At 36.4% G+C, this 27,498-nt stretch overlaps 1 protein-coding gene across 2 annotated transcripts in view; it reads right to left on the bottom strand.

Annotated features, from left to right (window-relative positions):
• Positions 1–27,498, bottom strand: part of ptprn2 (protein tyrosine phosphatase receptor type N2) — a 1,061,581-nt gene that overhangs the window by 303,935 nt on the left and 730,148 nt on the right. For both annotated transcript variants that reach the window (XM_028804141.2, XM_028804142.2), the window contains exon 12: positions 4,622–4,686. In XM_028804141.2, the coding sequence (XP_028659974.2) occupies positions 4,622–4,686 (65 nt within the window). The remainder of the gene's footprint in view (positions 1–4,621; positions 4,687–27,498) is intronic.

Raw genomic sequence — 27,498 nt, 5'->3', positions numbered from 1 at the left:
TCTCTCTCTATATATATATACATATATAGATATATAGACTGTATATAGTCACATGTGTGACTATATATATATATATACACACTAGGGTCTTTGCCCCCTGCTCGTTTCGCTAGCCAACCCCCCCAGCCTGCACTATGCACCAGCCACTTCGCATCTCTGCCACTTGCATATGTGGATTTCACTTTCACCAAACAACAAATCTTTTAATTCTCGCAGATAGTCCTCTTCATTGGGAAGAAACACTACTTTTCCCTGATGGCAACATGAATTAGATGATCTACAAGTCTCCAACTTAAAATCAGAACAATATATCTTTTCGCTGTTCCGTTATTTCACCGAGTAATAATTTCTGTTTTGCGCTAATGCAATTATTATTATCATTTTTTTTGAGACTTTCGAATTTTAGTACTTTCATTATCTCTAACCTGCTCTCACACCAACATTTTTGAATTCTTTACAACGTTCTACTTTGTCATCTACTCTTTGTCTTTTATTTCCAGCCCCGGGTGTAGTTAAATCTCTTGGCACAAAGTCTCATCTCATAGGACGTGAAAGTATCTCTCTGAAAAAGTCACATCTTGTCCCAGGCTAAAGAGTCTCATCTCATCCCAGGATTTTCTTCTTCTTATATGTGTATATATATATATAAATATATATATATATATATATATATATATATATATATATATATATATATATACACACATACTGCAGTGGGCTGGCGCCCTGCCCGGGGTTTGTTCCTGCCTTGCGCCCTGTGTTGGCTGGGATTGGCTCCAGCAGACCCCCGGGACCCTGTGTTAGGATATAGCGGGTTAGACAATGACTGACTGACTGATTATATACAGTGGAACCTCAGTTCACGAACGTCTCGGTACACGTACAAATCGGTTTACGACCAAAAAGTTTACCAAACTTTTGCCTCGGTTCACAACCACACACTCGGTATACGAACAAGCCAGTTTCCCTTTCGGTTTGTACATGTTCAGTCTCTCCATGTGCATTTCCTGTGCAGCGAGCAAGAGAGAGAGCGAGAGAGCGCGACACACACACACACACACACGCACACACACACACACACACACAGAGGCAGCTCGAGAGAGAGGGGGCTGGACGCATAAGGTAGGAAGGCAGTTAAAGAATGCACTGGGCTTGATTTTGTTTTCACTTCTGTTTACAGTGTTCGGTTTGTAGCGTGCATTGTTGCAATGTTACTTTTCTTGGTGGTTTATTAAATTACGGATTTTTTCAAATGTTCATTTTTTTCCCTGTGCTTAAAGCTCATTAAAAAAAAAGTGTTTTAGCCAGTGTCTATAGCGTGAACTATTGCAGTGTTAGTTTTCTCTGTTGTTCAAGGTTTTCTCAGTGTTATTCAATGTTTTTATATTTAGTTTACTATTACACTGTGCATTCTATGGTTTAATTAACTATATTTGTGCTTAAAAACTTAAAAAAATATATATTTACATACAGTTCGTATGGTTTGGAACAGATTAATTGTATTTACATACAATCCTATGGGGGAAATTTCTTCGGTTCACGACCAAATCGGTTTACGACCAGAGTTTTGGAACGAATTGTGGTTGTGAACCAAGGTTCCACTGTGTATATATATATGAAAAAGAAAGAAAATACATACTGCTATTTAATACTTCATAAAAACCTAGCATGATGATTCTGACACGAGGTTAAGAACTGAACAGTTTTTAAATATTTGTATTCATTTGGGATAAATTAATTAAAATACCAAACAAATATAAAACATGCTATTTTTAACAAAGAAGTCAAAAGCAGCAAAATCCTTGAAAAATGTAGCAGGGTTGAAGTATTTTAAAAGGAGGCTTGTTAGATCACCATTAGTAAGCAAAAGAAATAAATAAAGTCACAGGTGAAAATAAACCAGCAATGGGAAGGAACATCTTTAGCATTTTGCATGGCAAATGTATATTACAACAAAGCACTGTGGATTTTATCACAACAAAAAGCTATTTAAAAATTTACATTTACTGTGATTATTCTGCTATCATTTTGTGTCTCTATGACAGAAAACCTGCCAAGCTTTCTTATTTGAGAATTACACCTTATCTTGAGAAGTACAGGTCACTGCTGAAGCTCCACAGTGACGCCTCTTGTGATTGACAGGCTGTGTCATTCAGGCAAAATGGCTATCAAAAATTAATGAATAAAAATAATAGCAAACAGCCTAGACTGTCTATTTAAAAAAAGGTTTGAAAGTTTCATTTCACTATATTCTTTTACCCTACCTGAAAAAGAGTCAGAAAGCAAATATTAACCTAAATAAGAGCCTAGATGCACGGTTTTCAAGCTGACATTAAAATCAGTGACACTGAGCTTTTGTTTGTTGGAGTATATTTAATCAAAAATAAACTGAATAATGCTTGGAAATTCAATTTTACAAGTCCTTTCTGAGATGTATGACTTTCTGAAGTGTTTATGGTAAGTTCATCATAGGAACACTGATCCAATTTATTTCGATATTTTCACAAATTTCTGCTTTTAAATCTTCCAGTTAAGCTGAGGCACAGATTTCAAAATCCTTATTTCTACATACAAAGCCTAAATCACCTACCTGAACTTATCATTATATACAAACTGGAGCACAAATTAAGATCTCTAAATGCCAGTTTATGAAAGATTCCTAGGCTTAATAAAACATAATTTGATGAATTATCTGCATGCTAATATAAGAGGTACCTCTTCGGTTTCAGCTCTTAAATCCAGGCTGAAGTGGTTTAGTGCTGCAGATGCTGAGCAGAGCTCCTCATTAGATGAGCATATTGCATCTCTGTTGGTGATTTGTACAAATAATGTGAGCATGATAATAATGAAGGAAGGCTACTAACCTTCCTCTATTCTGTTTCTGTTCTTGGTATTCTGCTAAAACACTTGGTACTACTACTCTACTTCCAAGCGGTTTCCTTGCCAATCGGAAAGAAACCGGAGATGCTGGGAGCATTGTAACCCAAGGGTGAAAAGATTCTAATGTGATGTTAGACCTCCCAGAACAAACTTCTACCATATAAAGCCCAGGACAGCAAGTTGCCTCAGATCTATGGAGCAATGGCTTTGTCTCAGTTTGTCTTTTGACTTTGTGTTATAACCAACTGTGGACCCCCAGAGGATTAGTTTTTCCAGATGTACTGCTGACTGTAGTTCTTTTTCCTCTCATGCAATGTCAACTAACCATATTTAAGAATAATAGTAATAATAAAGGCCATATATTTTAGGACCTTATCACATTATTCAGTTTCAAATTACTCTGTTTCACTATGTGTTTAAATTAATCCGGATCTTTATGTGTGTGCATTAGGTAATTTAGCAGTTTGTATACAGTAGCTTGTATTTGTACTTTACCTGTGAACATGTTGCAGCACTATCGGCCTGCTCTCAGTGAAGAGAAACTGAATTGAATAAATTGAGGTGATGGTGGTAGATTCCTTACATGAAAGGCCCATTCTACCTCATCTCAGATGTCTTAAATGAACAGGGTGTTGAAGAGAAGTACATTCAGCCTTTTGTTCTGAGAATAATTTGTAAATGATCTGTTTACTGTTGAAAATTACAATAAAGGAAGGCCTCTGGCCTTCAGACACTGTTACAGCATTATCAGGGAATCTAGTGTATGCCATTAAAACAACACTCATCATACTCATCAGTTTGACCAGTGTCCACTGTCTTGCCCCCATAATCTCACTTTATCCAGATTCTTCTGCCTGTGCATATTGTACAAATTGCTTCTTGATTGGTAATAACAGAAGAACTCAAGTAGACCATTTTCTGCTATCCACAATCCAGGATTGTCAGTCATTGTCTGATTCGCTTAGTCCTGAACAGGGTCACAGGGTCTGCTGGAGCCTATCCCAGCTAGCACAGGGTGAAAGGCAGGGGCAATCCCTGGACAGAGTGCCAGTACATTGCAGGGCAAACACACCCACACCCACATTAACCACACATTAGGGACAATTTAGGATTGCCAGTTCACCTAAACTGCATGTCTTTGGACTAAATTATGAATTTTGACCTTTGCTAGTGTCCATAACTGTCTTTAAGTGTTTTTCCTTACAGAAAGAACTGTTGATTTCTGTCGAACAGGTCACACTGCCTGTCCTTTTCATACACAATATATTCCCTTCACTAGAAGACACCTCACCATCCCAAAATCTCCCCTGGGAATATTCATAACACAAGAGCTGCTTATGGCAATGACAAGCACAACTACTACTTTAGAAAACATCTACTGTTTATAACACTGGCCTACTTAGTGTAACTCACAGAAATACTGGATTGCACAGCAGAGACTTATTATGATACGTTGCTGCATAGTACTGTAATCGGCTTTGCACAGTGAACAAGGAAAGAAGAAGCAAGTCTTCAACTTAATATGCCTCAGCTGTCATAAGTATGCATCTTTTAAAACAAAATCTTTTAGCTCAAAAACATCTCACATCTTTAAACCTGCCAACGGTGAACTCTAAAGTCACAGAATATCTTTCATTTGTCAGAAGTGCAAAGATGAATTCTATGTTAGTGTGTCGAGGTAACAAGATGTCACAGAAAAATTTACTGAGTAGAGGCTACAAAAAACATTATTTGAACTTACATCTCCTACTCCAGTCTGTACAATGTTCAGCCCTGTCTCTTCTTCCAGCTTGGTTTTCTGTGTTTCTGCAAAACAGCATAAAATGAATGCATTAAAATACATTTTCAATTATCAAGTAAAAAAAATATGAAAGCGCACATAACCTCTGGGCTTACAACAATGAAGGTTTTGATATAAAAAGTTTTTCAAATAATAATGAATATCTTATTGCATGTAAATAGCAGTTTTGTAGATATGCATCTAAATCTACATCTAAATATAAATTGTACAGCTAACCCACTATGGTCATAAAACTGCAATATGTACAGTGATAATGAGTTCTTTATTCCTGCTTTGCACCTATTGCTTCACAAATAGATGTCTGTTCCTCTGCCACTATGACTGGAATTCAAGGCTGTATGTATTAAAAATGGATTGATGGCAGGATATTGTTCACATCAACATTTAACACTCCCTTTTTTCACATTTTCTAAAGGCTGGATTGAGAACTTGGCCATGATACACCAGCACTGCTTCAGGTTGTAGATTCTAATAAAATGTGTTATTTTCATCTTTTCAACCAAGCAGTTTTTAATAAAAAAAAACCTTATTAAAACACATTTTGCATCATGTGTATATATCTGAAAGAATCGGCTTGACATAAGACATAATGCAATTAAATATTTGAAAACAATTCACAACTCGAGAAATGAAAGTATGCATGTATTCTGCATCAGTAAAAGGAATAAAAAGTAAGTAACTTGCCATAAAAAACATCCATTTAGATTTCTTATTATTGTTGTTATGCATAACATTATTTACTCAGTTCTGCACCATTGCAAAACAGAGTTCTTCATGTAGAATTTAAATTAGTAATTTTTAAAAATAAAGAAAGTAATTTCCAGTGTTTGTCTTTGCCTAAAAGTATCAGCTTTATAGCAGGCCTGCTAACCAACTGCATTAGTGTTAATATTGAATTTTGTCTCTTTTAATTTATTATATATCAGGAAAGAAAACATGAAAGCCTAGAAAGAATTCTGTTCAGTGTTTTAAGAATAAGAGTTTGATGTAATAAAAAATAAGCCATTCAATATTTTTCAATATATATATATATATATATATATATATATATATATATATATATATATATATATATATATATACATACAGTATATATATATATATATATAATATATATATAATACACTACCATGGCTATCCGTTTGTCTGTCCAGGATTTTAAATCACCTGTAGCTCGCAAACTGTTTGACCTATTGATCTGAAATTTGGTATGTGACGTCTAGTATCCGCTTTCGGGGTGATGATTGACCCTGAAGGTTATTCCTCTTTTTATTTTTATTTTATTTTATTGTAGAATCAACTCTCAGCAGCAGGCAACAGGGCAACTGTGCAGCGCATGCGTATGGGCGCTGTTCTCATCCCTACCACTTTCGCCGTCACTTCCCCTACCTCTTCATATCTTAAATCATTCTTGAGGCAGATTGAAGACTTAAATGCCAGCTCAAGTGAAAAATGAAAGAAAATGTACTAAGTAATTGCACCACAAATACTGACTTAATCAGTTTTAAGGTGAAAAGATGCCGACGAAAGAAGAGAAGAAGCGGGCCGCTAGGGTGGAGAAAAGAAGAGCTGATCAGGAAGCAGCAAGCACATAAACCTCTGAGCAAATGAATGATAAACGTACAGAGAAAGAGGATGAAAACTATGAATGCTCAAGTAAAGTGGTAATTAATATTAATCACTGTCCACAAATTTACCCAATTTTTTTAATACAAAATTATTAGATGATCATTAAGCCTTATGTAATGCAGTATATTGCATTGGGAAGATGGTTACTGATGTCAACATAGTGCTTCTAACAAATGATTTGTATTTTATTGGCTAAGATTGAAACGTACTTATACAAACAGACTGAACTTTAACATCTACCAGTCCCAAATGCTGCACTCCATTTACCTTGGAACTTGTGGGTCAGAGCTGGGAAAGATATCACACCCAAGTTGACCGTGTTCCAGTAAAACTTTCGGAAAACCAATATGGACATGTCCAGGAAAACATGTGTTGGGCTTGCTCAATCAGAATTAACAGCAGTTGATAACAACACATTATGCAGTATTATCAGTATCCAAACACTATGGCAACATTTCTACTTATACAAGTTGAACAGTACTGTGTGCACAAGTTATTTAAAGAAACACAAATAGACAGCAGTGCTAATAAATAGTATAATACTACAGCTTTCACTAATGTTTATGGTACATGTTGCAATTTTGGATTGATGTCATGATTTCAAATCAGACAAACTCAGACTTGACAGACCAGCTCTTGAGTTTCCAAGTTGGAAATACAACTTAAGGAGGTGTTATAATTAAAAATTCCAGCTCAGAAATGTGAAATTCTGACTTCTTACTTCAAATGGAATATAATAAGAGTCACCTTAATCGATATGTTAAAGACAGGGAAAACATTCCATGACAAAATGGTAGTTCTGATCCACTCCTTGTGTGTTGGGAACAGAAATTCTTGGTGTCTGCAGAACACAAACTCAGGTAAATACAGACAGTATTTAACACTAGAAACGCTAAGTATCTTTAGTGGGACCAATTTCTAAACATTAGGCTCACTTATAAAAAAAGACATCTATTTGTAAATACACAGTAAAGAATTAAAACATGCAGAATTATCTTTCTGTATACTATTAAATTTTTGGACCTTTCTCAGGGATGAAAAACTAGCGTTAACTTTATACTTAAACAAAGGGAGACCTATCAGTTGAAAAAGAAATACAGGCTTATATTTATATACAGTACAATATATAGTCACACACATGCGCATGGGAGGCAACTAAAGGGTTCAAATGGATGTAATTACATGCCAGACCAGGGGATGGCAGTGTTCACTGATCCTTTCTCTCTTCCTTTTTCCAACAGGTGGAAGGAAATCCCGTTTGAGGCTAAGGACATCACTTCAGTCAAACCAACATCACTTCCAGTTTGGGGCATACCAATATAACCTTCTCCAAGTTAATTTCCTCACCTATATATCTGTCCCATGTATACAGCTGGGTATGTACTGCATGGTATACTGTATACTGCGTTCCATGTCTCTGATGCAGATTTCTTGCAGACGTTTTTTTTTTAATGCCAAAGGCAAGAAATCTGAGACAAATGTGGGTCAAACATCTAAAACATTTGCAACACACATACAAGAACATCTCATTGTTGTCAGAAGGAAAGGCCCACAATCTCTGATATACCCACATACAAGTTCAACCGTAGCTAGCTGCTGGCATTCCCTAAAGTTCAGTTCAAAATTAGCCAAATTCGGCGTTTTCAAGAAACATGTCAGTCTACTGTTTGCTTTTCTTGTTTTTAGCATAAAGGTTACTTCACGTGACAGATTGTCAAGACACTGAAGATTTTATACAGAAGGTGTCTATTGCTGTCTTGAAAGAAGAACAAAAAAGAAGGAGAAGGCCCTGATGCACAACTGCATAAAAGGATAAGGACATCAGAGTGTGTAGTTTGAGAAGCAAAAGGAACATAACGCATGCAAGAATTTCACTGTACATTGCACATGTGGCAATAAAAAGACTTTGACCTTGAAATGCCTTACATGTGCTCAGTTAGCTTCTTCCGTAAGTACACACCAAATGCCTGCAACAGAAAAAATATTACTCCAGGATGTTGACCATAATAATCACTCACCTTCCATCCACTGTCTGTAATCTTTTACCCATTTTAATATATTTTTTGCCTGTTTCTAATGTGATTTTTTCTTTGAAAATCTGTCTTTGTGGCTAGAACCTCAGAATTGTCTTTTTACTACACTACACACCCACACACAAACACTATTGGTCTTATGATTTAAGAACACCACCATTTATCCTATTTGTATTGTAATTAAGTAGTTGAAGTCCAGCAAACTGTTGTCATGTAAGGTGCCTATCACACATACTGTTGATGCTCAAAAACTTGTCTTCCAAGTCTGTTGTTACTTCTTATCTGAGTTTCCTCCCATTTCCAAGTTCCTTTTGATTTAACAGCTATAATTGTCTGTTTGTCTTCCTTGGTTAGTATGACTTTTTCTCACCATTATGATAGATGTATATAGTGCAGTAAGGTCCAACTAATGCTTCAGAGGGTGTAGTAACACAGTTTATTCCTACCCAGCTTTTATACAGATGGAGACTTTCTAAGCAGTCAACAAAAATTTGGACACCTGTAGAAATTGTTTGCATCAACATTCAAAAACTGATTACCTTTCATTGCTGTGGAAATGCTATGATATCAACCTGTTTCCTAAAAAATGCCCTTTGGATAAATTAAGCGTAAATTAAATCATTTTCCAGGATTTGGTAACCTAGTGTTTTTTAAATCTCTGGTACTTTACTGCTTTCCTTTGTACCATTTCAGGATAGTCACTGGATTTCAACTGTTCACATTTCAATTAAAAAAAAAAAAACAGAAAAAATATACATTGGCATGTCTGAAAGTAGATACCTAAATACCATTTTTGTTACATTTTAAATTCTGAATTGTGTAGTGATTTGCTCAAGGTCACACAATATGTCTGAGCCACTACTCCATACCACACAGAATGTTACAAAGAGACACAGGTACACTCCCGTGCACACTCATTCTAAGGGAACTTTGTACTTTGACAGTTTACCTAACATTGATATATTTGACAATTTAGAAGAAACAAGAGGATCCAGAATAAAAAATCCCGAGAACAAAGGGAGATTGTACAAATGCCACGAAGACTGTGAACTACACACACTGCCTCAAAACTGTCAGTAAACCACACTAAACCAAAAGACTCCAAAAGAAAACAGAAAAAATACAGATCTACTAAACAGGAGACAGCCTGTTCTCCTGAAGCTACTAACAGCAAGGCAAAGAGAATGTTTCAAATCATTAGACCGGGAAGAAAAGTAATAAAAAAGCAGGGACTAATTTGTGATTGCTGTTGTCATAATTGTTTTTTGCCAATAAATATTTAATAAATACTACAGCTCAAAATTCTGCTGCTGCTATCAGACAGATAGAAGAATGAACTTGCCTCAAACAGAGGTCGTATTGAACTATTCATAAAGAACCAAACTAGTGATCCGACAAATTCAAAAGCTTTACTCCTTGGATAGTGCACCTGGAAATGAAATGGGAGGCATTCCAAAAAGAATTAACATGAGATGGAATGCCATAGGAAGAGACAATTTAGTATCAAAGGAAATGCTCCCATTTATCTAAATAAATATATCAATTAAGTTAACAAATTAGGAAATTGTCAGTACACTCCAAGAAAACACATATGGCACAGGAAGAAGCAAAAAAATCAATCGCTTAAGATACAGTGTGCAGCAGTATGCCAAATTATCATACTACTCATACATACTATTATGATATATTGTAGAAAAAAATGAAAAGGCAGAAAATGTATAAAATATACAAAGTTAATGTCACATTGTGATTCTGACATTTTTGCAACCAAAGACATGCTGATAAGTAGAGTACTGAGGAAACAGAAAAAAAAATCATTCATTGTTTAATTTTTGAAGACTGACTAACAGGAAGCACGTTTTGAATTTATTATTGTAAAGCTGGGGTCTCCGGCTCTGGTCCTGGAGCAATACTGTGGCTGTAACGTTTCATTCTAACGCTTTTCTTAATTAGTGACCAGTTTTTTCTGCTAATTAACTCTTTTACCTTAATTTTAATTGACTTACTATTTAGGACTCCATCCATCCATCCATCCATTATTCAACCTGCCATATCCTAACTAGGGTCACGGGGGTCTGCTGGAGCCAATCCCAGCCAACACAGGGCACAAGGCAGGAAACAAAAGCAAACCTGAAAAGATTGTCATATCGTTAGCTGTTCTGATTATTTCCGGGATCACCAAAATATTATGAAGCACCCTTCCCATCAGTGCCAGTGCAGGAAACAAACCCCAGGCAGGACGCCAGCCCACGCACACAGGAAACTGGAGTACCTGGAGGAAACCCACGCAGACACGGGGAGAACATGCAAACTCCATGCGAATCCGGGTCTCCCAACTGCGAGGCAGCAGCGCTACTCACTGTGCCACCGTGCAGCCCTATTTAGGACTCCAACCGCTTAATTATTTCTTTTTTCAGTAATTAGCAGCCTAACAATAACAAAATACAAAACGAGTCATGACCAGCTAACTTCATACAATATTTGGAAACAAAGAAAGGTGAAGATCTCAGTAATGTTGATCAGGTCCACTAAACATTTTGACGATGTTCTTAGAAAAAATAAAATCAAGAGTTAGAAAATATCTGCTGTGGCAGAATGAGAGCTGCAGCAAGCCATGGAATTAAATAACATTTAATTAACAACAAGAAATGGCATCTAATTGTGAAACTGGTTGGAGTTTGAGACCCTCGACTTAGCTGGTCATCTTTTGGCTCATTTCACATCTTATTTCTGTTTGGATGCCATTTAAGGAAAAAAATGAGGCAATTCAGAGGACTAAATCTTAAAAAACACATCAGTTAAAATGAATTAAAACCTGCAACTACAGTAGCGCTCCAGGAATGGAGTTGGAGACCCCTGCCGTATAATAATAATTAACATGGTGGGTACTAAAAACACAAAGGAAACTTATTACACTGGGAAAACAAAGTATACATCACCCAACTCTTCTATCCATTAATTTTCAAAAACAAACAAGTGTCTGACCTAAGGATGCCAGACTGTTTTAAAGATACAATTAAGATGAAACTTTTATAAGTGCTTTATGAAAAATCCTTTGTTACATTTGCTTTTACATGGAAACATTAGTATTAGCAAGAAAAATTGTCTCAACAACATTCCAGCAGGAATGAATATTTTCTTCCATGGAATTCTTGGTTGTGTGTTCTGATTTCACTTCTATTAAATGAGTAGAATATTATTTAGACTGTTGTTTTTTATCTACTATAACGAAATTTCGCTCATGTATAATAAAGTTAAGCTAAACCAGACAGCTGTTATGGTTTATTTTTAATTCATTTTTATTATAATCACTTTTATTAGCACTTTTCAAAGGGAATCTAATGGTAGTGTGTTATTTGTTTCGTCATGTTAATTTTAATTCCATTATTCTGTAATTTTGTGTTTAGGCAACAGTATAACACTGATGACACAGTGGCCATTTTGTATAAATTCAGCACCATTGAGCCTCTGAGTTATCCTTCAGTGGATTAAGCAAAAACACTTTCTTATGGTTCTTGGAAAATTTGCTTATACAACAAATAGAGAGATTTGTTTCACTATTGTGGCACTGACGTTTTTATCTTGAAAATTTTATTGTTTCACTCCTTTTTACTGGACAATGTTTTTGTTTTTTTTTTTAGCTTTGCCTGTCTGACTTTGCTGTGGGTTTTGTACATTAATCTTACAGTCCACTTTAAGGCTCACAATAACCTTTGTGTACCTGACAGTGCATGTAACAGCAGTACTAGAAGAAAAAGAATCAGGCAGCCAAAACATCACAAAAAAGTCTCACTTCCAGACACCGACTGAAGGACATCTTCTTTGTTTCAATTGTCTGGCTCAGTTGTTGCATATCGTACTGTAACTTCAGAGGAATATGACTATATTATATATCTGTTTTTCAGTAAATCCTGTAGCTTTTATTAGCACAAATCAGGTGTTCTTATACTCATTATGAGACCAGGAATTTGATACTGAAATACATTTTTTGAATTGATGCTTGCTTTCCCAGTGAGCAAGCATCTGCCAATCTGCTGTCTGGTTTGGGGTGGTATGCCACCATCAGCAGATCATCCAATTTTTTAAGACAGTCAAATGTTTTAACGGACATCTTCAATTATGAATATTTACATACAGACAGTTGACAACAGTGCCTGGACCCCACAACAGAAGTCTGTGAAAAGGGATGTGCCTGGAAAATTTCAGAGCCTAAAAACACCTCTTTATGTTCACAACCAACCAAATATTTCAGAAACTTCAATCATAAGAGCTCTAATTTAGCTATAGGCTAATGTCAAGGTTTGAATGCCCAATTGCAGAGGCGAGTGCTGCTACTTGTTTATAGTACATCGATAAGGCTTCCTTGCTAAAAGTCAGCAGCACGATTTTTAAAGGAAGAACAAAGACGAAGAACACTTGACAGAGCACATAAGTGTTTCACTGTACTTTGTACAAGTAACAATCATCCATAAATTCATCAGGAGAACTGTCAAAACTCATGCAGACCCTGGCACTGTGAGGCAGGAATGATGGCTCTGCATAACCTGCAGAAGCCGGCAAAAAAGGACCTCCATGAGCAGCGGCAGCAGCACTGAGGGCTGACGGCCAAAGGCGTAGACCGCAGACACTCCACTAGCTAATTATGGGTCACCAAGTAGTGGAGTTGGCTGCTGAAATAATGAAAAAAGATTCATTCATAGTGAAACAATAAAAGCAGTCATAAATGTGTCTTTTTCAATTATTATTGTCTAGTTGTCTATAAAAAAAGACAGCAATTCACATCTGCGCAACAGCATTCAAGGTAAATACTTCGTAACACTGTGCAATTTTGGACAATTTTGGTAGCATCACATGGTTAGGAAAAACATTTTTTGCTGTTGTTTTTCGGATTCATATGAAAAGCCTCATGAATACTTGTTTCGGAAAAAAAATGATCCAGCCTGGACACAGAGCCAGAAAGAACAAAGAAGAGAAAGAGAATGTGAAGCATAAAATTTCACGAAGCTCATCAACACGCTATCTGTGATGTATTGCGCTAACCAGAATATCTATTTTCAAACCAAACTGGAAGTAAAATTCTGTACTCTCATGAAGTGAGGAAAATTCTAACACCCTAGAAGCCCCTCGACCTCCAAGATTCCTAAAAGTTAGAAGTCATGTCTGTTTTAACTGTTAACTGCTAAATGGTTAATGTGTGATATGTTTAATTTCTATTTGTTTTGAATAGTGCATTACAAAGATAGATTCCCAAAACTCGCTAACTTGTCATTTTAATAATTTCTCAGTCAGGTCCAGAAAAAGTAATCCTAACCTTTAACACGAGGTAATTAGCTTGTGATTAATGCAACTATACTCAGGACAAATGTGAAAAGATAAAACAATGGTGTCATCACTATGGAAATATACCAATGTATGCATTTTGGTAACCTTTCTTTCAGCAGTTTCCCACACAGTCCAAGAATCCATAGGGTATAGCACTCCTCACCCCTCTGAAGGTTTTTTTGTCTTTGCACTCTTTGTGCTCTGTATACATTCTGTTCATTTACTCAAAAAAAGTATATGCATACTGATTTTAGACCAAGATATTTCAATTACACTTTTTTACAGGATCAAACCAAATTTACAGTCCCACTGACATTATAGCCTCTTCACAGCATGCAAGTAATTTTTAGGGAGAGCTTTCATGATTTGGAAATCAATCAGTTGTGTGGGGCCTGCTTCTCTGCTATGTCTGCTTTACAATGAACTACATACTTATATTTAATGAATAAACAGATAATGTAGTGAAGTAAACAATTGCCCTCCCAGTGTTGCACTACAGTAGTATGCATTTTGGTTTTCAGGTTTAAGTCGTGCTTTATGAACCTTGTCACCAAGAGCGGCCAGTCACCTGATGCATGCCATCACCAATGGATATAATAGCACTTACATGCGCTGTGACAAAACAATCTTTGAAATTTTATATAAATAATATAATTTCATCACAAAGATCGCAAAACAAAATCACTGCTAACATATCAGGGCAGGAATAACTAGTACTAGCACTAATACCAAGTAATCAGCTTGTGACTGATGCAGCCATTCTCAAGACAAAGATAAAAAATAATGGTGTCATCACTATGGCAATAAACTGATGCATGCATTTGGTAACTTTACTTTCACCTTACTTAAACTGTTGATCAATGTTTTCTAAGTTATGTAATATGGCTTTCACACGTTGCAGTAGGTCTGGACCATGGGGGATACCCCCATAACTTGCCTGACCAGAATGTGCTTAACAGTGAGTTTTGCGTACACATAGTAGATAGAGCATAGAGTAATCTACTCGTACTTATATCATTTTTTATATATCCTGTTTTACATCACAGATTACTTCAGAACAACCATGACTGTGATGAGGAAGATGCAGGAGGAGCTTACCACCGAACCCTCTAACAACACACAGAGACTGGACTACTGACTTTGTCGTCCAGTGATTTGCCAAGAGGCATTACACAAGGTAAATAGTAGATTCGGAAGTACCTACTTTTTGATGTGTAAATTCATTATTATGTAAGTGCCCCATGACATCTATACCTGTCATCTCGCCTATGTCAAATTAGTCACATCACATGTTGCATAGAAAGTATATACAACCATATACAATAAAAGCAATGTGCATTTGTATTATATACTGTATTTATACACATTTGTGAATGACTGTTCAGTAACCATAAAACTAAAAACCATTTCGTTGTAAGCCTTTCTTCCAGTTGGTAGTTTCAATGCTTTCCAACTTTTTCTTCAGAAATTCACTTTAACTTGCATTAAATAATGCATTAAATTGCTGAGATGGTGAACTGAAGCAACCTGGGTTATTAATAGAATGACTAGCTGACACCTTATATATGTAATGCCACATTAAAGGGATTTTTTAAAATTGCACTTTGAGTTCAAGTTTATGGTCATGTCTACAGAGTACAATGAGATTACTTCCTAGGTGTCTTCAACAGACAGTATTATACCAACAACAGACAATCAGTGCAACACAATATGTTAAATTCTACATAAGAAGGTACATACAAACACAATAATTAGGTATGCTCATACGGTTAGTACAAGTAGATGCTGAATTGTCTAATGACCAGTGAATAAAACCTGTCCTTATTACTTAGGGTGTTAATGGACCTGTACTGTTTGCCAGAATGAAGGAGTGAGAATAATTGAGATATTGCTCAAGACGGAGGTGTCGAATTCCATTACTGGGAGGCTGAAGTCACCAGATGACTTGATCCAATTTGAACCTACATGCCCACCATACAGTACCCTGTTCAGTAAAATTTTGGAAATAAAAAATGAAGGTCTGGGAAATGTTAATGTGCTCTTGTCCACGTGGAAATGTTTGTTGTGGAAGAATTTGACTACTGACAAACCCTATAATTAAATTACTTGTTTTTTTAATTAGGAACCAGTTCTTGCTCTACAGAAAAGGTTTTAGAATAAATGATAGCCCTCCAGAAGCCGAGTTTGAGACATAAGCTAGCTGGTCATCTGTTGCGTCGCTTTGCACCTCATTACTTTTTGGCTGCTTGTTAAGAATGAAAATAACACGTTTGCCTTCTCAATCTTTAAAAGTATTTCAATTAAAACCAAGGCAAAAAAGGATTTACCATTATCAGCAGTAATTGGTTACTAATTAGGAAAGTGTCAAAAACCTGCAGCTACTGTGCCCCCCAGACCCCTCCCCCCAATTATCTGAGTTTACCTTAATCCAAGGTGACCTAACAGATCAGGAAGAATAATAATGTTCCTAATCCTAATCCTAAATAATGACCTGTCCAGAGTCACAAATTGAGTTAAGAGACCAGAGCTGAACCAGAATGTAACAGGAAGCAATAATAATAAGGACAAAAAGTAAAACATATCTATAAGCAGCCATGAGCGGTGGGTCCACATTTGTCCCATTCTCTCAGTTTACTTTACAGGTCCTCTTAGGTATCCTGGACCTCCCGTCATCTGCTAAACTCCTCATATAGCAAATCTGCAGCTCCCTTATCTCAGAATGTTTTTTTTTAATAATCACTGAATGTATTTTGGTGTGTCCAACATTGGAGCACCAAAGTCTAAATATTTTCACATTATTGTTCATACCCAAATCTTGGGTAAGTTACAAGACTTAGTCATAAAAACATGTAAAAAAAATAATGCTATGCTTGTGTACCTCCAAAAGTCAATCATTTTGAAACATACAATTGTTAGGCAGTCTAAAAATCTCCTCTGGTAGAGTCAGTATATGTCTTAATAATGTCAGTACACAAGATAATGTTTTACTAGCACTGTAATTTGCAGTCCATGATTAGTGCCAATTGTCAGATCCATGTAACAACTCCGTTAGTTGCCTATCTTTTCAACTGCACACAGCTTATTTGATATTTTTTGTCCCATTCCATGATATTGCCTATCTAGAAGCCTATTTGTCCCTTGACCTAACATTCAACCTACAGTATGGCTGAATTGAATGAGGTTTTCATTTGCAGTCCAAGTTGGAATTTATTACTATATATTTAACATGCACTCATTTAATCTTGACTTTTGAATTGTGCTGTGATATTTCAAATGCACTTATAAAATAATGGTACACACATAAACAAATATCCTGGGATATTGTTCTGTGTGACACTGACCTTTTTAATTAATTAAATCCTGTTTCATAAACAATTTGATTTCCATAAAATCACACATTTAATAAAGCTACTTAAAATAAAAGCTAAATAAATGATCTAATATAGAGATCTGATTTATGAGCAAAGTATTTGCTTTTTCAATAAAACATAACATCTGCGTAAAAATGCATCAAAAGGTTTATTCATACTTCATCTGCTCTGGCACTAAACCTTTAAATATCACCTGACATTTTTACAGGAAACATTTTAATTGTAAAATTAAATTAGAGAAGACTTTTTTTTCAGGAAGCTTGGGTAAGACACAATAGAAAATTAGAAAAAGAACGTCTGTAAAAACCTTTTTTGTTTCCCTGTGAATGCATGAAAGTAGAAAAAAAGAAGCCCTTTAAAATCAAATTCCCCAGATGAAGGATATGCAAATGACCTGAAGAGCTGAACTCCACAGTGTTCTCAAAATGCTGCAATAGCCTTTTTAATTAGTATTTTAATTTATCAGAATAATTCTGTGCACTTGACAATGTATGCAGCATTCCATATAATTAAGCACGTTACTTCAGAAGAATAATTTGGCTGAAGCTCCTTATAGCGCTTATTTTAACCTGAAAGGATCCATTGCTGTCTTTTCTGTGATCAAAATAACAATAGAAACAACTTAATAGCTTTGTCAGAAAGCATCTCTGCAGCTCTGAAGTGTGATATAAACCTCAAAGAGATTTGGGGAAATCAGCTTTTATCAACAAAAATAAAAAGTAACCTAATTTTTTCATCTAATCTTTTCAGTTTATATCCGTCCAACACAAGCTCAATAGTGAACAGCACACACGTTTAATATTTAATAAAATGTTAGTCAGCAATACTGAGTAAAAGAATGTAAACCAAATTTATTTTATATTTACAGTGCATCCGGAAAGTATTCACAGCGCATCACTTTTTCCACATTTTATGTTACAGCCTTATTCCAAAATGGATTAAATTCATTTTTTTCCTCAGAATTCTACACACAACACCCCATAATGACAATGTAAAAAAAGTTTACTTGAGATTTTTGCAAATTTATTAAAAATAAAAAAATTGAGAAAGCACATGTACATAAGTATTAACAGCCTTTGCCATGAAGCTCAAAATTGAGCTCAGGTGCATCCTGTTTCTCCTGATCATCCTTGAGATGTTTCTGCAGCTTAATTGGAGTCCACCTGTGGTAAATTCAGTTGATTGGACATGATTTGGAAAGGCACACACCTGTCTATATAAGGTCCCACAGCTGATAGTTCATGTCAGAGCACAAACCAAGTATGAAGTCAAAGGAATTGTCTTGAGGCACAAATCTGGGGAAGGTTACAGAAAAATTTCTGCTGCTTTGAAGGTCCCAGTGGCCTCCATCATCCATAAGTGGAAGAAGTTTGAAACCACCAGGACTCTTCCTAGAGCTGGCTGGCCATCTAAACTGAGCGATCAGGGGAGAAGGGCCTTAGTCAGGAGGTGACCAAGAACTCGATGGTCACTCTGTCAGAGCTCCAGAGGTCTTCTGTGGAGAGATGAGAACCTTCCAGAAGGACAACCATCTCTGCAGCAATCCACCAATCAGGCCTGTATGGTAGAGTGGCCAGACGGAAGCCACTCCTTAGTAAAAGGCACATAGCAGCCCGCCTGGAGTTTGCCAAAAGGCACCTGAAGGACTCTCAGACCATGAGAAAGAAAATTCTCTGGTCTGATGAGACAAAGATTGAACTCTTTGGTGTGAATGCCAGGCATCACGTTTGGAGGAAACCAGGCACCATCCCTACAGTGAAGCATGGTGGTAGCAGCATCATGCTGTGGGGATGTTTTTCAGCGGCAGAGACTGGGAGACTAGTCAGGATAAAGGGAAAGATGACTGCAGCAATGTACAGAGACATCCTGGATGAAAACCTGTTCCAGAGTGCTCTTGACCTCAGATTAGGGCGACGGTTCATCTTTCAGCAGGACAACGACCCTAAGCACACAGCCAAGATATCAAAGGAGTGGCTTCAGGACAATCCTGTGACTGTCCTTGAGTGGCCCAGCCAGAGCCCAGACTTGAATCCGATTGCACATCTCTGGAGAGATCTTAAAATGGCTGTGCACCGACGCTACCCATCAAACCTGATGGAGCTTGAGAGGCGCTGCAAAGAGGAATGGGTGAAACTGGCCAAGGATAGGTGTGCCAAGCTTGTGGCATCATATTCAAAAAGTCTTGAGGCTGTAATTGCTGCCAAAGGTGCATCGACAAAGTATTGAGCAAAGGCTGTGAATACTTATGTACATGTGATTTTCTCAGTTTTTTTATTTTTAATAAATTTGCAAAAATCTCCAGTAAACTTTTTTCACGTTGTCATTATGGGGTGTTGTGTGTAGAATTCTGAGGAAAAAAATGAATTTAATCCATTTTGGAATAAGGCTGTAACATAACACAATGTGGAAAAAGTGATGCGCTATAAATACTTTCCGGATGCACTGTATGTCTTCATTGGTACAGCTAGAGTAGCCATAAGCCTCCGTTCCAGTTATTACACTTATTATAAACAAGGAAAAAAGTTCAAGGTTATTTCCATGCTAAAACTGAAAGAAGGTAAAAGACAAAAAGTTGCAGCTGTTTATAGCCTTCATCAGGCATGCAACTGAAAAGAAAAAAGCAGCTAACAAACATAAGAGATAGAAATAAAAACATGGCATGTAAAAAGAGAATGTGAGAGTAGGCATGAAAAACCTCTCATTACAGAAGATGAAAGGAGACATTAAAAAGTTAGTTGGTCATTAAGACCTAGAGAAATACATGATCCCAGTTTGAGAATAAGCGTAGCTTCTATTTTTCTTTGAAGAGGATCTTTGAATCTCTGTGATAAAACACAAACAGATGAATCCATGTGGGTAAGATCAGGGCACATGAAGCGTTTTGTAATAGGCTTTGTGAGGTACAAACATGCTCCTAGCCTTCTGCTAGTTGTCTCCCTGTTTCACCTATGCAGATATATGGACACTTTCTACAAGAAATGGAGCAAGTTTTAGACCAGCAAATAACACCAACAAGTACCATTTAAGAAAAGTCATAATGGATTGGAATTGCTATACATTATCGAAGTGTAAATTACATCTAGTGTATTCTAAATTTTATATAGCATCTTTACCATGGCAAAATGCACATTACTGAATAAGGTTATGGTAAAGCTAAAAGATAATATTTTTCCATAGTGGTAAGTTATAGTTTCAGTTTAATTTTGACTGTCAGATTATATTAAAAATAACTATCCTTTATTGCTGATTATGCCCTTACTGGAACAAGTTTGGCAATCATCAATATTTATAGGACTTAACTTATACAGCATTTATAATTTAATGCGTAAGAAAACAATTGAAAATATGATTGAAAGACTACTACTGGCCTGCTTATACCTTAGTTTTTACGAAGAATACCAGATTATGTCAATTATATTTTTGGTATTTTATTAGGAGTTTATGTGGTGCTTTATGTAAAAAATGTTGTAATTTATACAAACTCTGAATAGGATTACATTAAACATATCTGTACCATTCTTTACAGGATGAAATAATTTGTAAGAAAAGTCAAAAAGCATGAATTTGTGTTGACTGTTTTTTTTTTTTCAGTTTTAAAAAATCTCTAGAAATATCAGTGCCAGCAATGACTACAATACTTCTAAGGCTTTGCCAAGCATCTTACAGGTTAAGATGATAATAATGGTGCCTATTATTTTTCTGAATAAGAATATTTTTCAGTATTTCTATTACTCATCAGAAGCACTAGAGATAATTAATATCCTTAAGAAATAATGTACTGTTGCTGCTTCATTAATCCATCTCAGTTCTTCAGTGACATTTGTGAACTGTGTGTTGACCTATTTAGGATCTCTGGTTGTGGATCATCTTCTCCATAGATGGTAAATATTAGACACAAGTGAAACGATTTATTTCCACCCAAGCACTTCTGAGAAATAAGGAGATTCATATAACACCCTGGTAAGGCTCCCACCCTTCAGTGGCCCTACTCTATTTATATGCACCAGGCAACATCTCTTCATCAATACCGCATGAGTGCCTGTTTAACTCTGAAAAACCTCACTGCACTGTGTCACTCATTACTACGCATTATTACTTCAACCAATATATTACTGATTGTATAATATGAAAGTGAAATGTCCATTGGTCTTTGTGTTTTAGTGAAGATTACATACCTAATTGGAAAAAAACGAAAAAATACTTCTTTTCATTAGCCACCATATACAGTATAACCGGTTCTATTCAATAAGGGCGTGCACAAAAAGGCGACCTTCAAAAGGGCGACCTCAATTGGGCGCGGAGAATAAAAGCGCACATAAATAAAAGCGATCTTCAAAGGGGCGACCTCAATTGAGCGCCGAATAAAGGCGTGCGTAAATAAAGGCGAGCTTCAAAAGGATGACCTTCGGAGCGAATTAAATTAATTGTCCTTGATTATGCTAATAGACCGCATCTCGAATATCTACGTGGCATTGCACATAATCTACAGCTTCAAGTGTAACTTGCTTTCACCTTTTTATACATTCAGTCATTGCCTTAATCTAATTTTCTGTAATTTTGAAAACAAGGAAATATAGAGAGCTTTAGAAATAGTTCGTTAGAAGTAGTTCGTTAGAAGTTCATGCATTAATTAATTGGATGTTTTAATATTCTTGCTTTCACCTTTTTATACGTTCAATCATTGCCTTTATCTAATAAATTTTCTGTAATTTTGTTGCGTTTGCCTTTATTCGCTGCGCCCAATTGACGTCACCCTTTTGAAGCACTCCTTTATTTATGCGCGCAGTTATTCGACGCTCAATTGAGGTCATCCTTTTGAAGCTCGCCTTTATTTACGCGCGCCCTTATTGACGGATACCGTATAACCAAGCCCACCCAAACTGTCAAAGGAAGTTGATGAGCTTAGTTGCCCAATAAAAATGTATTTGATTAATTATTGGCATAACACTGTGGTGGTAGAGCAACAGCCCTGAATGGATCTGACCAGCAAGAAGATAAATTAGTGGGATTTTTTTTTTAGTAATCAATCAAGGCTTGTAGTGTTTAGTTTATTGATGAGTGATTGGCTAAAGTTATTATTGTGATGATTTTGAACCGTTTTCTTTCATTTGCTGTTTAACTCCTAATTAATTTACATAATGCATCTCTTCATTTTAATAATAATATTGCATAAGAAATTATTATAAAATATGAAATAATTAGGAAGATTACACAATTAGTATTCATCTTCCTTTTACGAAGAGCAACTGAAAAGATGGTTTGAGCAAAAGACATTTCCTAAGTTGAAAGTACAGTTTTTAAAGAGATTGAGAAATTTAGTTTTGAGTGGAAAGGTAATCAAGCATCTTAACAGTTTTATTTATTTATTAACAGTCAATAACATTCAGCTTTCCTTTTGCACATATTTGTGCTTCATGTTTCTTTGTTGATATAAATTAATATAATTTTTATTTTATGCCACCTCAAAGCACTAATATAGAAATTCTAGTTCTCCTCCAAAAACTGGAGTAATTTATTCATAAAGCAAGCTGCAGAGGTAAAGGAACAAATTCCTCCTTTAGGTCAATAATAAAAATATAAACTTAGAAATTTCAGTTTGAATCCTAATTGTGAATAATTATTGTCATATGGATGAAATTTAAAGAAATGTAATATATTTTGGCTTCTAGTGTATGCCCCACCCCACTTTGTTTTCTGGATATTTTGTTTTAAAATTGAATAACATGAAGCAAATAAAATATAAATTATCAAGTCATCTTCTCTGTGCATGTGATAATCAACCTGATAGTGTAAATTACATAGAGAAAAATACTTTAAATCCCCCAAAACACTGAGCCTAATTAATTGTCAAAGTGTTCAGAATTATTACAATGCTTAATACTCCGAATATATATCACACAAGGATAAAGTAAAAAGTAAAGGAAATTTGAAAATTACATCATAACCGCAACGGATAGAAGCTGACACAATACAACACATTTGCAGTGGCTTATGGGAAGTTTAACACACACAGTGCGGCGCTCTTCCATTAGTCTAACTCCACTGCTGGATTGAGGCATTGTTGAAAAATGTGCCATTGTGAGATTTCTTTGGGAAATTGGAGTGAAAGCTGCTGAAATTCACTGAAAGATGTTGGATTGTGAAGATTAGTAAGGTGTTTGGTTACCCATCTTGTGAAAAAAACCTGTACAGTACCACAAGTCATCATGCACTGAGGGGTGTGCTGATCTATAGCTGATATCCAAATGTGCAGCAACGGTGGACAATGTGATCAGTCAGTCTTCTCTGGTGAACCACTGATAGGCATTCACCATGTCGATGTGGGCTTGTATATACGGTATAACAAGAAATGGTAATGCTAGAAAAAGTTAAACACTAATTAAACGTTAGAAGACAACACTGAAAGTTTGCAAATTGTAATAGAAGTGGATGCTCTGGTGGCATCTCTACACTCCCAGAATAATGAAAAAGATGCAAAGCTTGTATCAAAATATGGCATTGGTTTCAAATAAAACATTTTATGGGTTTGATAAAATTAACAAAAATACAAAAAAAATGGTTGCCATTTTGAACCTCCTTAAACAGGTCTTGGAAGCTCTGTTTATTACTGCATATAAAGGTGCCAATTTACCAAGTAATACCAAGCATTCTGTTCCATACCTTCTGTCTTGATCTCTGTTTTGTTTTCTCTATCAACCTTGGAATCCTCCTTTCACCAATTAGTCTTAAATAAACACTCTACTCCAGACTTTAAACTCATTAAAGAAATACTCCACCCAAAAATGATAGGTTTTTTTACTTACCCTTGTAGTTTTTACTAGTGTAGTAATTTCGTGCTTTCATGGAGAATGGAAATAGCAAACTTTATCTTAGAATGAGAATCTGTGGTGTGCACCATAGCAAACAATATAAAAATGTCCATGAAAAAAAATCTCATGTTACTCAAGTTGCATACGCCACATGTCAAATCATTCTCTCGTATGCTCCCAAAGGGCAAAATGCTTGCATTCTCATTTTACGCCAACATTTTTTTAATAAATACTTCAGGAAAATCAGAGCGGTGCATGCTGAGGAAACACATTAATACAGCAACAACATTTTGAATTGAAGACCTGCCTTTTCCCTTCATTTACTGGCCAAGAGTCCTGTCTTCAATTGAAAAGCTTGCTCCTGTGTGATTATGTTTCCTCTGCATGCACTGTTCTGATTTTCCCAAAGTATTTATTTAGCAATACAATAGCATACAACTGCAGGATGTGATACATGGACTATTTGGCATCAGTAATATGAGATTGTTTTTCATAGTCATTTTTTTATTGTTTGCTCTGGTCCAACATTGATCACCGTAGACACCTGTCATATAAGATATTTTGTTATATCCATTCTCCATAACAACTGGACACCAGTTTACCAGGAATGCGCGGCAGGCTGGCTGCCCAGGCTGTCTTTGCATGGCTGGGGAGGCAGCGGCGGTTGTGGTCGCAGTGCATTGCAATCTGGTTTATACTTCTTGTCATTGTAAGTGGCAGTCCTCCCAGGTGAATGTTGCCATAGGCGCGACGACTACACGGACCTGTTCAGCACAACGATCTGCTGGGGCCAGATCACCTGATTCTGGTACCTCACTTTCATTTTCAATCACTTGTATCAAAATCGGACTCTGACGAATCAGAGTCTTATTCAGCAATAATATGCAAAACGTCATTTCATGGAGTATTTTGCTTTAAGCAAGAAGCACAAAAGCAAATAATTATTATTATTTTATCTGCATATTGTATAACAAAAGGAGCTCCAGGCTGACCTTTTATACTGTTGCACTGATTACCCACAGGTCACAACACATGAAGTCATGCTCCTAGAAATGCAGGATGCGCTGCTGACGGCTCTTATATTGGCGGCGATAGAACAAACTGAAAATAGTGGTCAAAACATAATATTCTAAAACCTGTTTGATCCAATTCAGAGTCTTGGGGTGGGGGGACCACCATTCCAGCACCACAAGCAGAAGTCAAAACCGAGTGTCAGTCTCTTGCAAGGCCCACTCACATACAGTTGTGCTCATAAGTTTACATACCCTTAAAGAATTTGTTAAATATTGGCCATTGTTTGGAAAATATAACTAATCATGCAGAAAGCTTTTATTTTAATTAGGGAGTGTACTCAGGTTAGGAAATTTATTATAACATAATTGTGTATGCCCTTTTAAAATCATAGTGATAACTAAAATCACCCAAATGGGCCTAATCAAAAGTTCACACACCCTTGAAGGTTGGGGCCGATAATATACACACATGTTGATGAACACAGGTTCAACTTAAGGGCAATTAAATGAGAGTGTCCATACCTGTAACTTCTTTGATTGTAATCAGTGTCTGTGTATAAATAGTGCATTTAAATTCATGCAGAGCTGCACTGACTTTACTGGATACCAAACCATGGGGAAAGAAAATGAACTGTCAAAGGACTTATGAGAAAAGGTTGTTGATTTGTATGAATCAGTAAAAGGATATAAAAAGATATCAGGAGATCTAATAATGCCTTTCAGCAGTGTTCAGACTGATAAAAAAGTGGAAAGTTAGTGGTTCTATTGATACACAGTCAGGTAGACCAACCAAGATTTCATCCAGCTGCCAGGATCCTTTGTCGAGCTGCCAGGAAAAATGCACAAGCCACTTCAGCTGAGATACAGGTTTTCCGCAAATGAGTGGTGTTGCTGTTTCTAGATGCATAATAAGGACAAAAAGAAGAAAAAGAGCCTTTACTCTGCCAAAACCACTAAACAGCCGAATATGCCAAACAGCACCTTGACAAGCATCAAAACTTCTGGAACAAAATCCTTGGAATGCTGAGACCAAAACTGAACTTTATGGTCACAACCATAAATAAACACTGTGTTTGGAGAGTAATGCAACAAGGCCCATGATGAAAGGTCCACCATTCATGGAGGTGGATCTCTGATGTTCTGCGGGTGTGTGAGCTACAGTGACACAAGTAACTTAGTGAAAACTGATGGCAAGATGAATGCAGCATGTTACTGAAAAATATCGGAGGACAACTGGCATTCATCAGGCCAGAAGCTGTGCATCGGATGCACTTGGCTCTTTTAACATGAGAATAATCCAAAACACAAGGCCTGGTTTACCCTTCAGTAGCTACAGCAGAAAAAAGTGAAAGTGCTGGAATGGCCATCCTCACCTCAATTTTATTGAGCCACCCTGGAGAGATCTCAAACATTCATTTCATGCAAAACAACCCAATAATTTACAGGACCTGGAGGCTTTTTGCCAAGAAGAATGGGCAGATCTACGACCTGAGAAAATGAAGGGCCTCACCCACAACTGTCACAAAAGACCGCATGCAATTATTGATGCTAAAGGGGGCAATAAACAGTAGTAAGAACTAAGGGTATGCAAACTTTTGAACAGGGACCATCTCATTATTTTCCTTTTTACTATGTTTTGCTTAACGGTTGTGTTATTCTGTGATACCTTATAGTTTAATTTGGATTCAATTAAAAGTAAATTAAATGTCTTTTGCCTGATCAGTCATCATTTCTTTACAGTATGGTACAAATTCTGCCAGGGTATGTAACTTATGTGCATAACTGTATATGCACAAGAGGTGTGAGTTTAGAACCAGCAAATAAACCTAATTTGTAGAGTGTGAAAGGAAACAGGGCAAACTCTACTTGAAGAGCAAGTGGGTGTAGGATTCAAACCCAGGATAACAGCCTTAAACGCTGTACTACAGTGCTACCCTCTATTACTCCAGTCAAGCAATTAAACAAAATAAAAAAAATGTAATATATGCCATACATTAATCATAGTACTTGCTAAATAAAATACAAACATTGCAAAATAATCCCCGATAATATCTATACTAATTAATAAAAGGCAAAGCCCTCACTGACTCACTCATCACTAATTGTCCAACTTCCCGTGTAGGTGGAAGGCTAAAATTTGGCAGGCTGATTCCTTACAGCTTACTTACAAAAGTTAGGCAGGTTTCATTTCGAAATTCAACGCATAATGGTCATAACTGGAACCTCATTTTTGACAATATACTGTAATGGACGGCAGCTTGATGGCCGTGGGATGCGGAGTTGAGTGTCACGTCATCACGCCTCCCACGTAATCACGTGAAAAGACTGTGAACTGAGTAAGGAGAAATGAAGGAAGAGCCGCAAACAGCGAAGAACAAAAAATTAATTAAACAATTGAGAAGGGAGCGAGTGAAGCATACAAGCATCTTCATAAGGGAAATAAAGCACGGTGTAAAACGTAAGTTTAAATTAAGTTTATTGAAACGCTCCCGTTGCGGATTGCAATAACATATTCGCGAGATAAAAGAACTCAGTAGGGAGAAATTAAGGAAGAGCCGCAAACAGCGAAGAACAAAAAATTCATTAAACAATTGAGAAGGGAGCGAAACAATAAGTAGCCAGCGAGTGAAGCATACAAGC

This window comes from Erpetoichthys calabaricus, chromosome 6, assembly GCF_900747795.2.
Source record: "Erpetoichthys calabaricus chromosome 6, fErpCal1.3, whole genome shotgun sequence".
Taxonomy (NCBI): Eukaryota; Metazoa; Chordata; class Cladistia; order Polypteriformes; family Polypteridae; genus Erpetoichthys; species Erpetoichthys calabaricus.
This window is presented reverse-complemented; position numbering and strand designations above follow the sequence as displayed.